This window comes from Octopus sinensis, unplaced genomic scaffold, assembly GCF_006345805.1.
Source record: "Octopus sinensis unplaced genomic scaffold, ASM634580v1 Contig15697, whole genome shotgun sequence".
NCBI classification, from domain to species: Eukaryota; Metazoa; Mollusca; class Cephalopoda; order Octopoda; family Octopodidae; genus Octopus; species Octopus sinensis.
This window is the reverse complement of record NW_021833874.1, coordinates 22,501-37,500: the sequence shown is the minus strand read 5'-3', so window position 1 is coordinate 37,500 and position 15,000 is coordinate 22,501. Positions and strand designations below refer to the sequence as shown.

The 15,000-nt window shown below is 35.1% G+C and overlaps 2 protein-coding genes across 3 annotated transcripts in view; both read right to left on the bottom strand.

The window, feature by feature from the left end:
* LOC118760850 overlaps positions 1-5,382 on the bottom strand; it is a 10,122-nt gene extending 4,740 nt beyond the window's left edge. The window contains exons 1-2 of the mRNA XM_036499679.1: positions 5,254-5,382; positions 2,373-2,744 (exon numbers count right to left, since the gene is read on the bottom strand). Coding sequence (XP_036355572.1) covers positions 2,373-2,744; positions 5,254-5,368 — 487 coding nt within the window. The 5' untranslated portion in view covers positions 5,369-5,382. The remainder of the gene's footprint in view (positions 1-2,372; positions 2,745-5,253) is intronic.
* The window catches only part of LOC115230507 (collagen alpha-4(VI) chain-like), a 21,367-nt gene continuing 11,739 nt past the window's right edge, over positions 5,373-15,000 (bottom strand). Inside the window, exons 5-6 of one of the 2 annotated variants that reach the window (XM_029800669.2) lie at positions 7,395-7,406; positions 5,373-5,425 (exon numbers count right to left, since the gene is read on the bottom strand). The gene's annotated coding sequence lies outside the window, so the exon portion shown is untranslated. Of the gene's footprint in view, positions 5,426-7,394; positions 7,407-12,837; positions 13,106-14,086; positions 14,257-15,000 lie in introns of those variants that run through there. The other variant, XM_036499678.1, reaches the window with a different exon arrangement.

Below are 15,000 nucleotides of genomic sequence, written 5' to 3'. Positions count from 1 at the left end.
GGAGAGCTACAAGTACCTAGGGGTAATTGAAGGGAACGGAATAAGGCATTCAGAGATGACGGAAAGGATCAGGGGAGAATGCTATCGAAGAGTGAGAGCAATACTCAAGACAGAGCTGAATGCAAGAAACAGGATCGAAGCGATCAATGCATTAGCTATACCAGTCGTGACTTACAGTTTCAATATTGTTAACTGGTCAATTACTGAAATATTTCAGCTCGACAGAAAAATAAGGAAACTGTTGACAATGCATAGAATGCACCACCCTAAGGCAGATACAGAACGACTCAATCTGCCAAGAAAAGAGGGAGGCCGTGGTCTTTTGCAACTGGCAATAACAATGAAGATTGCTACAATTGGCCTAGACACCTACCTGAAAAACTCTGAGGACTGGATGTTAAAACTTGTCTCAAAACATGAAAACAAGAAAGCATCATACTCAGTCACAAAACAGGCAAAGGAATATCTAAGTGAATTCCGAATACAACCAATTTCGGAATTAGAGATAGATATACAAGAAACAAGCACAGAAAAAGCCAGGTGCATGAAAACCCGTGCCAAAACTGCGGCCTTAGATATTCTGAATAATAAATGGCAAGAAAAACCTCTCTATGGCAAATACCCAAAGAGAGCGAATAATGCAGATATCGACAAAGTCCTGACCCATCAATGGCTAATGGCCTCTGGCTTAAAATCTGAAACAGAGGGGTTTATCATAGCAGCTCAAGATCAATGCCTACCAACAAGAAACTACCAGGCCAACATATTAAAGATCAGAAGCAGTCCAACGTGTCGTGTATGCAAGCAACAAAATGAAACCATTGACTATGTGGTCTCCAAGCGCAGTCTTCTAGCGCCTACAGAGTATCTCAACAGGCACGATAGAGCTGCATAATATATTCACTGGGTAATCTGTAAAAACCTGGATTTGCCCCATGAAAAAAACTGGTGGGAACACAAACCACCCCCAGTGCTTGAAAATGACCACATCTCACTCCTCTGGAACTTCACCATTCAAACTGACAGGAAGATAGATGCAAATAGGCCAGACATCATATTGAAAGACTTCAAACAAAGAACATGCCTCCTCATTGATATGACTGTCCCAATCGATATAAACGTATCTGTCAAGACCTACCAAAAACTGAGCAAATATAAAGATCTTGAAATAGAAATCAGCAAATGTGGAAGCTGAAGACTAAAACAATACCTGTTGTCATAGGTGCCCTGGGAATGATAGCAAAAGGGGCTGATAGCTACCTAACTCAGATACCAGGAAACCCAAAAATGGCAGAAGTTCAAAAGATAGTGCTCATGGGAACTGCTCATATCCTACGCAAAATACTTTCTATGTAATCTCAAGGTTTAAAACAAACATAATTTTCGGTTAAAAAAAACAAAAAAAAAATTTTTTTTTTATACATTCATTAGTACAACACCAACCCCGCCCCCCAATATATGGCACACTAGGCATAACAACAACATGAACTTCCAACCCTGTTGTCTCTTGAGGTCTCTGGGTGAGACTTGGAGCCAACTTGTACAAATATAAAGCAAAATCAAACATAGAATAATAATAATAATAATAATAATAATAATAATAATAATAATAATAATAATAATAATAATAATAATAATAATAATAATAATAATAATAATGATAATAATAATCCTTTGTACTGGAGGCACAAGGCCTCAAATTTGGAGGGAGAGGACTAGCCGATCACATCGACATTACTACATAACTGGTACTTATTTTATCGACCCCAAATTTGAACTCAGAGCGTAAAGTGCCGGAAGAAATATCCTTAATCATTTTGTCCAACCTGCTAATCAGGCACGAGGCCAGCAATTTTCAACTGTTGGGATTTATTCAATATTGTCAATCTTGATACCTGATTGGTATTTGATTCTATCGATCCGGAAGAGATGAAAGACGAAGTTGTCCTCGGATGGATTTGAACTCGGGAAAAGCTATGGAAGGTTAGGCTCTTCGATTCTGTCATTTGCCCATCCTTACCAAGGTTCGAGGGTAGGAGCTTTATTCGCATCCTGCCACCCATCCGATCGACCGTGACGCAGGTTATACTGAGATATATGATACAAGTTACAGATAGAACTTAGAATATATACCCGTGCATTGCCGAAACAAGGCGAAATGTTCATGGCTGGAACGCCTTCCATGAAAGGTCTGCTAGATCAGGACTGACCGTGGACGGAGCATGTGCTCGTGCAAGCATAGGGGTTTATGTGTACATGTGTGCATATCTGTGTGTGTATGTGTTTGTGTGTGTGTGTGTGTGTGTGTGTGTGTGTGTGAGTGTGTGTGTGTGCTTGGGTTCCCGCGTGAATAGTTGAACTGCTTTACTTACATTTGCAAATTCGGTTTACTAATTCGCGGCGCACTTCCTCCATACTTTTTATCTTGGTGGCGTCCAGAATATTACGTTTTCCGAAAATTCTTGTCAAAGTCATCTCCGAATCCCGATTTTCCATCTTTATTCCAAACACCTCAATACCCCTTTTACGGAGAGACTTCACATTTTTCTCCAATCCATATCGAACCCTTAGTTCTCCTTTTAAGAGAATAACTGCCACTTTACGTGCTTCTTTGCGACCACCATATGGACATTTAAAATATTCCTTAAGGGATTCTTCTAGAAGAGAAGCGATGGACGCTCGCTGGAGTTTGTCGAAGTGCTTTCTTGCTTTATCCTTTGATTGATAAGTGTCCAAGTAGAAACCTGAAAAATAATCACCCCTAAAATTATATATATATATATACGTTATATATATATATATATTATATTATATATATATATATATATATATTATAATATATTATATATATATATTATATATTTATATATATAATCTGTATTTTTGTTTTTTTTTATTTGCCCTGTTCTGTGAGCTAACAATCGTACTGACTTTCATGGGAAACATGTATTTTTGTGGTTGAAACCTTTTGGATTTACTAGTGCTAGAGTGAGCCACATAGTGACCACTCTCTTATATTTATTTTTGTAATAAAATATTAATATATATTAAATATTATAATAATCCAGGTTTCTCGGGGCACTGGGCCACTTGGTGTTGAATAGATATACTATTAAATTAGTATCTAATTCTCTCACCCTTATTAATTAATTATAATTATGCTACATTATTTCTAATGAAGTATTTGTTTCCGTGAAAGTTTGGTGCGCTGTTGGTAGGGGCATTGAATTATAACGTCGGATGTAATCAATTGAACCACACGTGTATTTATCGTTATGGTAAAATCTGGCGTGTGATTGAGTGGATTTCATCCAGATAGTTTTGGCTGAGGAGCTACAAGTGAGTTTTTTGTGAGTAAAATTACATTTAATTCATTAATAGCGAAACAATTGTCCCAAAATAATCTGTATTTTTGTTATTTTTTATTTGCCCTGTTCGTGTGAGCTAACAATCGTACTGACTTTCATGGGAAACATGTATTTTTGTGGTTGAAACCTTTTGGATTTACTAGTGCTAGAGTGAGCCACATAGTGACCACTCTCTTATATTTATATATATAATATATTATATATATATATATATATATATATATATATATATATATAATATAAATATGTATATATGTATAGATATATATGAATAGATATATATGTATGTATGTATGTATATATATATATATACAAATTGAGATAGGGGTTGTAAATGCAACTGTAAATACTTACTGTATTATATGGGCAAAGGTAAATTGTTTTACCACAAATTCATAATACAAAATAAGAAAATGGAGAAATACATCTAAATCAAATATCGATTACCAGAATATACCCAATCACATACTTTATTAAACCACCACATAAGAAACTGTAAGGGCAAACATAATAAAGTAGAACAAAATAGCGTACATAAAGGAGTAATGTTATACAGTAAGTACAATATGTATAAGATAATATAAAAATAAGTAAATATAAGTATAGATATAGATTACATCTTACAGCTGTTTCGGCTATGCAGATAGGTATGTCTCGTAGTTATAAATGAGACATTTACAAAAATATCCTAAGGCCTCTTCGGAGATTATGTGATACAAATCAGATTACATACACATTTATATAGGTGTGGGTACATACCCATAATAAAACATATACATATACATATGAGTGCATATACTTACACTCCTATACATGTATATTTATATGTATAGGAGTGTGAGTATACATATGTATATGTATATGTTTTATTATGGGTATGTACCCACACCTACATAAATGTGTATGTAATCTGATTTGCATCACATAATCACCGAAGAAGCCTAGGATATTTTTGTAAATGTCTCATTTATAACTACGAGACATACCTATCTGCATGGCCGAAACAGCTGTAAGATGTAGCTTATATCTATACTTATATTTACTTATTTTTATATTATCTTATACATATTTTACATACTGTATAACATTACTCCTTTATGTACACTCCTTTATGTACAGTATTTTGTTCTACTTTATTATGTTTGTTCTTACAGTTTCTTATGTGGTGGTTTTATAAAATATGTGATTGTGTATTATCTGGTGATCGATATTTGATTTAGATGTATTTCTCCATTTTCTTTTTTGTATATATATAATAAATATATATATGTATATATATATATATATATATATATATATATATATATATATATATATATATATATATATATGCATATATATATACGATTATATTAAGAGTACACGTTCTGTGAGATACTCTGCCAATTTACTGCAATTCAAGGGAAGTAATTTACTTGATCGAACAATTGAACCGTCATATATATGTGTATGTGTGTGTGTGAGTGTGTGTGTGTGTGTGGTGTGTGTGTGTGTGTGTGCTTGAGTGCAAGTGCGTGAACTCATTGCTTAAATGGCCACTAAATATAGTTTGTGGATGATCAATGGTTTGGATGATCGCCGATGAAGGAGCAAAAACTCCTGAAGTATGGCATATACGCCCATTAACCATTTCTCATTTTCGATCTCACCGTTGTTGTTCACATCAGGCGTCTCGGATGCGAAACATCGTAGCAAAAATCAATGCTGGCTTTAATTTCTAAACAAAATCTGTAGAGATAATCTTAACAAGTGATGTAATAGCACTGCTAACACAGAAGAACACGGTATTCACTTATAAAGGCGTTTGATATACTTTCTAGTATATTACGGATGCATAACGAATTACGATGTCCCTAAAGGTCATTAATAACGAGTTTGTTCATACTTACCTTTGAATCCTTGGCACTTTCCAGGAATCGTTCCAATCCTGACGTTTTTCCCAGAAAACTTTTTGTCTGCGATTGATTCAGTGATGAAGGTAGTAACAGTGCGTATTTCATTGTAACTCATCCTAAAGGAGTCAAACACGAAGTTTATGTCGACGTCTCCGCTACAACCTGGAAGTAAAGAAATAAATTTCGTTAAAAATATTTACCCAAGTTCAATAATCATATATCGCTATTGCAAGTGTGTGTGTGTGTGTGTGTGTGTGTGTGTTGTGTGTGTGTGTGTTTGTATGAGTGTATTGGTGTGTATGGGTGCGTGTGTACGTTTATGTGTATATGCGTGTGTGTATGAATGTTTGTGAGTGTGTTTACCCGTCTAATATGAAAAATTTGATAACATAATCGCACATAATTAACTAAGACAAATTGTACTTGTAGAAATAAAAGCGCATATTCCTTGAACTAAACATGCTGCGTAGCAATTATATATGAAGCACAAGTGAAAGCAAACGTTTATATTATACGTAAACTCTACAATACAAAGGTAGGAAAGTAAGTTTAAACAGCAATATTTCAACCAGACTTCTTTCAGAAACAGACAAAATTAAATTTTTTTAATTATTCAAATTCTAACTGAAAAACAAAGAAGAAGAAAAAAATAATAAAACAGTAATTTCTTCCTCAAATGGAATGGACCACAGACATGCGAAACAATATAGAAATAAGACAAAAACTGAGAGCTAGGCAATGCTGGGAAATGGTTCTAACTCAAAATCGTTAATAAATTTGCAAACGTCAGATCAGAGATCTTTGTTGAACATCGACAGTTTGGCAAGTATCTTGAGCCACTGGAAAAACAGATTATCACCCCGCCTGTGGGAGCACTGGAAAAACATATCCCGCCTGGGTGAACGGCTAGCATGTAGAGACTAAAAAATCTTTTGTCATATTTCTATGGAATTACTCCACCTTTTATTCTCTTTTGAAAATAACGAAGGATTTAGTAAAATTACTTTCCCATAGACTAATATGGAATTTTTACGGCCGGTTTTAATTTTGATTACTTTAAAACAGTAAGTATTTGTTATAGAATACTCAGGGATGCTGGTATCCAAAGAGTTAAGATCAATTATTAACATAACATGAAATGTCATCACATTTTCGATCGCTTAGGTTACCTGGTGGCTCACATATTAAACAAAATTGAAAATATTAAAAAAAAAATTAGAGCAAGTTATCGCCTTCCACAACACCCCACTTTGTTTTCAATACCTATAACAGAAGTTATCTTGACGATAACAAGATGAAAACTGCCTTCGAGGCTGATCAGACATCAGTAATAATAAGGGAGATAACTATACTGATTATTACTATACATCAAATAATACGAAGTATGAGGACATGGAATAAGGACTTTCTTTGCAAGCAGCGAAAGGAACAAATGGAAAATAAGAGAAGCAACACAAGGAATGACCCTTCATCAGTTGTCGGCTGTTTTTCTAGTCCGTATTTCGAGCAATTCACGGCAAGACACGCCGTTGATAAAACAGTTGCTCCTGCAAAGCAAATTATGTGGTGCCTCTTCTCTGATAAAGTGGTTCGCTACAGAAACAATTGGAAGGTGTTTTATTGATTAAACTTACCTTGATTTTCAAGGAATTCATAAATGATTCTACTGTAAACAAGCAACAATTTGATGGACTGGATTTCTGATGAGGGGTGAGGGCAGGGAGGAATGTTGTCCAGCTCCCCTTGTCCGCGAGTTGGCATCATGCGAAAGTTAAAATGATACAAAGAGCATTGTGACCAGCGATGTATAACAGCATTCAACAATCCGGTCAATCATACGATCACGTGATATGTGTATATATATATATATATATATATATATATATATATATATATATATATATATATATATATATTATATATATATATATATATATACATATATATCTATCTATATATATATATATATATATATATAAATATACATACATATGGGGAAAGTTCATCAATAAACGCCTATCAAAGAAGGAGAGGCTTCGGGGACGCTAACAGGGGAGTGGGTGGCTGGGGACACTCAGAGATGCCACGAAGCGAACAAAGGCTTTTTTGGCGGCAGGGTTCATATACTCACCTTCATTTTTATCTGTGGAAAAAGAGAAGAGAATAATGATAATAATAATAATAATAATAATGATAATAATAATGATGATGATGATAATAATAATAATAATAATAACAATAACAATAATAACAACAACAACAACAATAACAGTAATAATAATAATAATAATAATAATAATAATAATAATAATAATAATAATAATAATAATAATAATAATAATAAGGAAGGCGGCTTGATGTGATAGAAGCTGGACCTGTTTTTCGCTGCTCTGACCAACCCAGCGTGACAGCGGAAAAACTGGAAGATCTACTGTTTTCTGTGAGTAATTTGAATTTCCCTTAAAATAAGCTAAGGAACTTACATATCTACAGCTTTGCACATACAAGCGAACACCTAACAAAGAATTTAGAATCATAAATATCTCCAATTTTGTGTGAACAGTCTGCCGCCTTTTATTTTTATTGTAACAACACAATTAAATGCACGATAGAAACTATGGAAGTAAGCGTAATGCAATATATATACACTGCACAACTACAAAAACTGTAAACCACAGCATAACTTTTAAAAAGAAAAGAAAAATTTCTGAGCATTTTCTTTTCTGAGCATTCGAAAATGTAAACATTCTTCCCTTTGCAAAAGTCTTTTTTTTTTTTCCAAATGGACATCTCAAGAATACTTAAAAACTTTAATATATTACCCAAACAGGTAAACACGTAAACTTTTATTGCAACAACACAATTGAACTCAGAAATTAAAAAAAAAAATCATCGAGTGTATATCAGAAAATATGCGTGTATGAATATACATATACATATGTGTATGGGTATATATATATATATATATATATAGCTGGATTGCTTCTCAAGATAACGCTGGTACTAGTAAACAGGTTTGACCTCTCCCTGACCCAAAATGTCCTCTGCCCACCATCTGATGAATCTATTTATAGAACATGACCATTTGACCGTGGCGATGGTGATGGTGATGGGAATAATAATAATAATAATAAGCTACCGCTGTGACTACACATAAAACAATGCCATTGATGATAATGATGATGATGATGATGATGACGGTGATGATGATAATTCTTATTTTTGTTTATTTATTTATTTTTTATTTTTTTCTCGTATTTTATTCACATTTTTTCGAACTAATACAGGCAGAGTGAACCTTTCATAGGTTTAAAAAAAAAGTGAATGAATAAATAAAAAGAAGAAGGGGAAAACTATGCCCGGAGATAAAACTATCAACAAAAAAAATACAGACGAATACAGATCTGCTAGCCTTTGGAAACTGCGTTTCGAACAATGTTTACGTGTAGAGAATCCTAAACTGACAGATCCGTCTCTTAATGTAAGAGTCGAAGCTCGTCATGCTTCAATGTCAACAAAACAACCTACAATCCGCGATGGTCGACGAGCGGACTACAAAAGACCACGTACCCGAAAATTGAACCAAAGTCTGATTGAAAAATCAGCTACTGGATCAAATCTTCCCGACATACAGGAGCTGGACGTACCCCGCAACTGGAATATTCCAACAGATTGCCATCCATGCTCGTCACCAAACACTCAAAAGAAAAAGAATGAAAAATGGACTAGGGAAGATAATAAAGAAGTTCTTGCGGCCTTCTACCATGCCATATATTTCCCCACAGATAAATCGAACACTATACAAACCTACATAAACTGGAGACAGAAACACCATGAAGCAAGACCCTACATAGACAGTAACAAGCTTGCCAACGTCAGAAGAAACATTATAAAAAAAAAATTACTGACTGAAGTAGAGATTGATCAAATTAGACAAGCAGTAACGGATAGAATGAACGAAGCTGCAGCTAGAGAAGATAATACAGAGGAAATAATTATAGACCAGCTCAGAGCTAATAAAAACGAAGCAAGGATTGAAAGAGTTAGTATAAGTGATAGGCAAAGTGAAATACTCCCTGAACCAAATATAAACACTAAGACAGATGAACATCAAATAGATGAAGAAAGTCACACAAATATTGACCCGACAGAACTACATGAGCTAAAAAGTCAAATCATGATTGAATGGCTGAAAATTAAAGAAACCAGTATGGATGAACGTGATACACTCCCTAAAATCCGCAACTCTAACCAAAACATGAAAATAATTGGTAAAACCCGGCTTGCACTTAAGGATATAATTTCAGCTAATGATGTTGATATCACAGATCTCAACCACCTATACTATGCATCCGCGAAAATCTCAACGATCCTATGTGGTGAAAAGATTAGAAAACGGCAACATTTCCACAAAAAGCCTTCTTGGCAAGAGCGTTTGCAACAACAAATTAAACTATTTAGATCTGATATTGAATATTTGAAAAACCTTAAGGTTCATAAGACTACCAAACCTACAAAAACCCAAAAACTAATGAAAAAATATAATATGAAAACTATACTTGATATTGATGCCACCATAGAAACCATCAAGCAAAAGGTATCTGCTAAAGCTGCCCGCATAGCGAGGTATGAAAAGCGTGTTAGATTCTTCAGGGACAACAACATGTTCAAAAATAGCCCCAAACATTTTTGCAGGAAGATAGGAAAAACAACAGTTACTGTAAAGTCTGTACCATCAAAAGAAGTGCAGGGATTTTGGAATAAAATTTGGGCAGAAGAAAAAACACACAGCGAAAAGGCCCCCTAGATTGATAGAATATCTAAAGAACTGGACTCCTTAGAAGAGCAAAAGTGGGAGGGTGTCAATGTAGAAGATATAAGATCTGCTCTCAGGAGGTCAAGCAAATGGAAGTCTCCAGGAAAGGATAAAATCCCTAACTTTTGGTTGAATGCCTTCCCAGAGAGCCATGAACTGCTAACAGAACTTTACAATGATGTTTTGCAACACCCTAGTAGGATGCCTCCTTGGCTAGTTAATGGGTTAACATTCCTGCTTCCAAAAAGTGAAGAAACAAATGAACCAAAAAACTATAGACCCATAACCTGCTTAACAACTGTGTATAAAACACTAACATCTGTCCTGACGGAATATACCTATAATTTTTTGACAGACAGCAGCATATTCCCTAATGAACAGAAAGGATGTAAACGTGGATCCTACGGTTGTAAAGATCAACTACTCATCAATAAGATGATCTTAGAAGATTGTCACAAACGACACAAAAACTTATCAATAGCCTGGATAGACTATAAAAAGGCTTTTGATAGCCTACCACATAGCTGGATTAAAAAATGCCTAGAAATGTATAAGATAGCACCTGCTCTGCGAAACTTTTTGTCTGTAAGTATGAGATCATGGAGAACCACACTAACTTTGAACAGTGACAATGAATCTCTAAATGCTGGTGATGTAAAAATTTCATGTGGCATTTTCCAGGGTGACTCACAATCACCACTCCTCTTCTGTTTAGCCTTAATACCTCTCCCAAAACTGCTCAATGACACGCAGTACGGGTATAAAATGTTTGATAAAAATATAAATCATCTCATTTACATGGATGATTTAAAGCTTTTTGCAAAAAATGACCAACAACTCAAGGGCTTACTAGCGATTGTCAAACAATTCAGTGATGACATCAGAATGCAATTTGGCCTCGATAAGTGTGCAAAAGCTACCTTATCAAAGGAAAAGACAGAAACATCTAACGTTAACCTTGACCAGCAGAATGTCATAAAAGAATTAGACCCAGCAGAGAACTACAAGTATCTAGGGGTAATTGAAGGAGAAGGAATAAGGCATTCAGAGATGACGGAAAGGATCAGGAGAGAATGTTACCAACAAGAAACTACCAGGCCAACATATTAAAGATCAGAAGCAGTCCAACGTGTCGTGTATGCCAGCAACAAAATGAAACCATTGACCATGTGGTCTCCAAGTGCAGTCTTCTAGCGCCTACAGAGTATCTCAACAGACACGATAGAGCTGCACAATATATTCACTGGGTAATTTGCAAAAATCTGGATTTGCCCCATGAAAAAAACTGGTGGAAACACAAACCACCCCCAGTGCTTGAAAATGACCACATCTCACTCCTCTGGAACTTCACCATTCAAACTGATAGAAAGATAGATGCAAATAGGCCAGACATCATATTGAAAGACTTCAAACAAAGAACATGCCTCCTCATTGATATGACTGTCCTAATCGATATAAACGTATCTGTCAAGACCTACCAAAAACTGAGCAAATATAAAGATCTTGAAATAGAAATCAGCAAAATGTGGAAGCTGAAGACTAAAACAATACCTGTTGTCATAGGTGCCCTGGGAATGATAGCAAAAGGGGCTGATAGCTACCTAACTCAGATACCAGGAAACCCAAAAATAGCAGAAATTCAAAAGATAGTGCTCATAGGAACTGCTCATATCCAACGCAAAATACTTTCTATGTAATCTCAAGGTTTAAAACAAACATAATTTCCGGTTTTAAAAAGAAAAAAGAAATTTTTTTTTTATACATTCATTAGTACAACACCAACCCCGCCCCCCAATATATGGCACACTAGGCATAACGACAACATGAACTTCCAACCTGTTGTCTCTTGAGGTCTCTGGGAGAGACTTGGAGCCAACTTGTACAAATATAAAGCAAAAGTCAAACATAGAATAATAATAATAATAATAATAATAATAATAATAATAATAATAATAATAATAATAATAATAATCCTTTGTACTGGAGGCACAAGGCCTCAAATTTGGAGGGAGAGGACTAGCCGATCACATCGACCTTACTACATAACTGGTACTTATTTTATCGACCCCATATTTGAATTCAGAGCGTAAATTGCAGGAAGAAATATCCTTAATCATTTTGTCCAACCTGCTAATCAGGCACGAGGCCAGCAATTTTCAACCGTTGGGATTTATTCAATATTGTCAATCTTGATACCTGATTGGTATTTGATTCTATCGATCCGGGAGAGATGAAAGACGAAGTCGTCCTCGGGTGGATTTGAACTCGGGAAAAGCTATGCAAATTTATGCACTTCGATTCTGTCATTTGCCCATCCTTCACAAGGTTCGAGGGTAGGAGCTTTATTCGCATCCTGCCACCCATCCGATCGACCGTGACGCAGGTCATACTGAGATATATGATACAAGTTACAGATAGAACTTAGAATATATACCCGTGCATTGCCGAAACAAGGCGAAATGTTCATGGTTGGAACGCCTTCCATGAAAGGTCTGCTAGATCAGGACTGACCGTGGACGGAGCATGTGCTCGTGCAAACATAGTGGTACATGTGTACATGTGTGCATATTTGTGTGTGTGTGTGTGTGTGTGTGTGTGTGTGTGTGTGTGTGTGTGTTGGGTTCCCGCGTGAATAGTTGAACTGCTTTACTTACATTTGCAAATTCGGTTTACTAATTCGCGGCGCACTTCCTCCATACTTTTTATCTTGGTGGCGTCCAGAATATTACGTCTTTCGAAAATTCTTGTCAAAGTCATCTCCGAATCCCGATTTTCCATCTTAATTCCAAACACCTGAATGCCACTTTTACGGAGAGACTTCACATTTTTCTCCAATCCATGTGAATCACTTAGTTCTCCATTTAAGAAAATAACTGCCACTTTACGTGCTCGTTTGCGGCCGCCATATGGACATTGAAAATATTCCTTAAGGGATTCTTCTAGAAGAGAAGCGATATACGCTCGCTGAAGGTTGTCGAATTGCTTCCTTGCTTTATCTTTTGATTGATAAGTGTCCAAGTAGAAACCTGAAAAATAAAGACCCGTAAAATTATATATATATATATATATATATATATATATATATAATCAGTATAGTTATACATATATATATAATCAGTATAGTTATCACCCTTATTATTTCTAATATCTGATCAGCCTCGAAGGCAGTTTTCATCTTGTTATCGTCAAGATAACTTCTGTTATGGGTATTGAAACAAAGTGGGGTGTTGTGGGAGGCGATAACTTGCTCTAATTTTTAAAAAAATATTTTCAATTTTGTTTAATCTGTGAGCCACCAGGTAACCTAAGCGATCGAAAATGTGATGACGTTTCATGTTATGTTAATAATTGATCTTAACTCTTTGGATACCAGCATTCCTGATATTCTATTATAATTCTGATATATATATATATATTATAGATATATATGTATATATAGTATATATATATATATATATATATATATATATATATATATATATTAGATTTATATGCATGTATGTATACGATTATATTAGGGTACACGTTCTATGAGATACTCAGCCTATTTTACTGCAATTCAAGGGAAAGTAATTTACTTGATCGAACAATTGAACCGTCATATATGTGTGTGTGTGTGCTTGAGTGCAAGTGCGTGAACTCATTGCTTAAATGGCCACTAAATATAGTTTGTGGATGATCAATGGTTTGGATGATCGCCGATGAAGGAGCAAAAATCCTGAAGTATGGCATATACGCCCATTAACCATTTCTCATTTTCGATCTCATCGTTGTTGTTTACATCAGAGTCTTGGATACGAAACATCGTAGCAAAAATCAATGCTGGCTTTAATTTCTAAACAAAATCTGTAGAGATAATCTTAACAAGTGATGTAATAGCACTGCTAACACAGAAGAACACGGTATTCACTTATAAAGGCGTTTGATATACTTTCTAGTATATTACGGATGCATAACGAATTACGATGTCCCTAAAGGTCATTAATAACGAGTTTGTTTATACTTACCTTTCAATCCTTGGCACTTTCCATAAATCGTTCCAATCCTGACGTTTTCCCCAGAAAACTCTTTGTCTGCGATTGATTCAGTGATGAAGGTAGTAACAGTGCGTATTTCATTGTAACTCATCCTAAAAGAGTCAAACACGAAGTTTATGTCGACGTCTCCGCTACAACCTGGAAGTAAAGAAATAAATTTCGTTAAAAATATTTACCCAAGTTCAATAATCATATATCGCTAGTGCAAGTGTGTGTGTGTGGTGTGTGTGTGTGTGTGTTTGTATGAGTGTATTGGTGTGTATGGGTGCGTGTGTACGAGTATGTGTATATGCGTGTGTGTATGAATGTTTGTGAGTGTGTTTACCCGTCTAATATAAAAAATTTGATAACGTAATCGCACATAATTAACTAAGACTAATTCTACTTGTAGAAATAAAAGCGCATATCCTTGAACTAAACATGCTGCGTAGCAATTATATATGAAGCACAAGTGAAAACAAACATTTATATTGTACGTAAACTCTACAATACAAAGGTAGGAATGTAAGTTTAAACAGCAATATTTCAACCAGACTTCTTTCAGAAACAGACAAAAATAAAACTTATTAAATTATTCAATTTTTAACTGAAAAACAAAGAAAAAGGAAAAAATAATAAAACAGTAATTTCTGTCTCAAATAGAATGGACTACAGACATGCGAAACAATATAGAAATATGACAAAAACTGAGAGGTAGGCAATGCTGGGAAATGGTTCTAACTCATAATCGTTAATAAATTTGCAAACGTCAGATCAGAGATCTTTGTTGAACATCGACAGTTTGGCAAGTATCTTGAGCCACTGGAAAAACAGATTATCACCCCGCCTGTGTGAGCACTGGAAAAACATATCCCCGCCTGCCTGAACGGCTAACATGTAGAGAC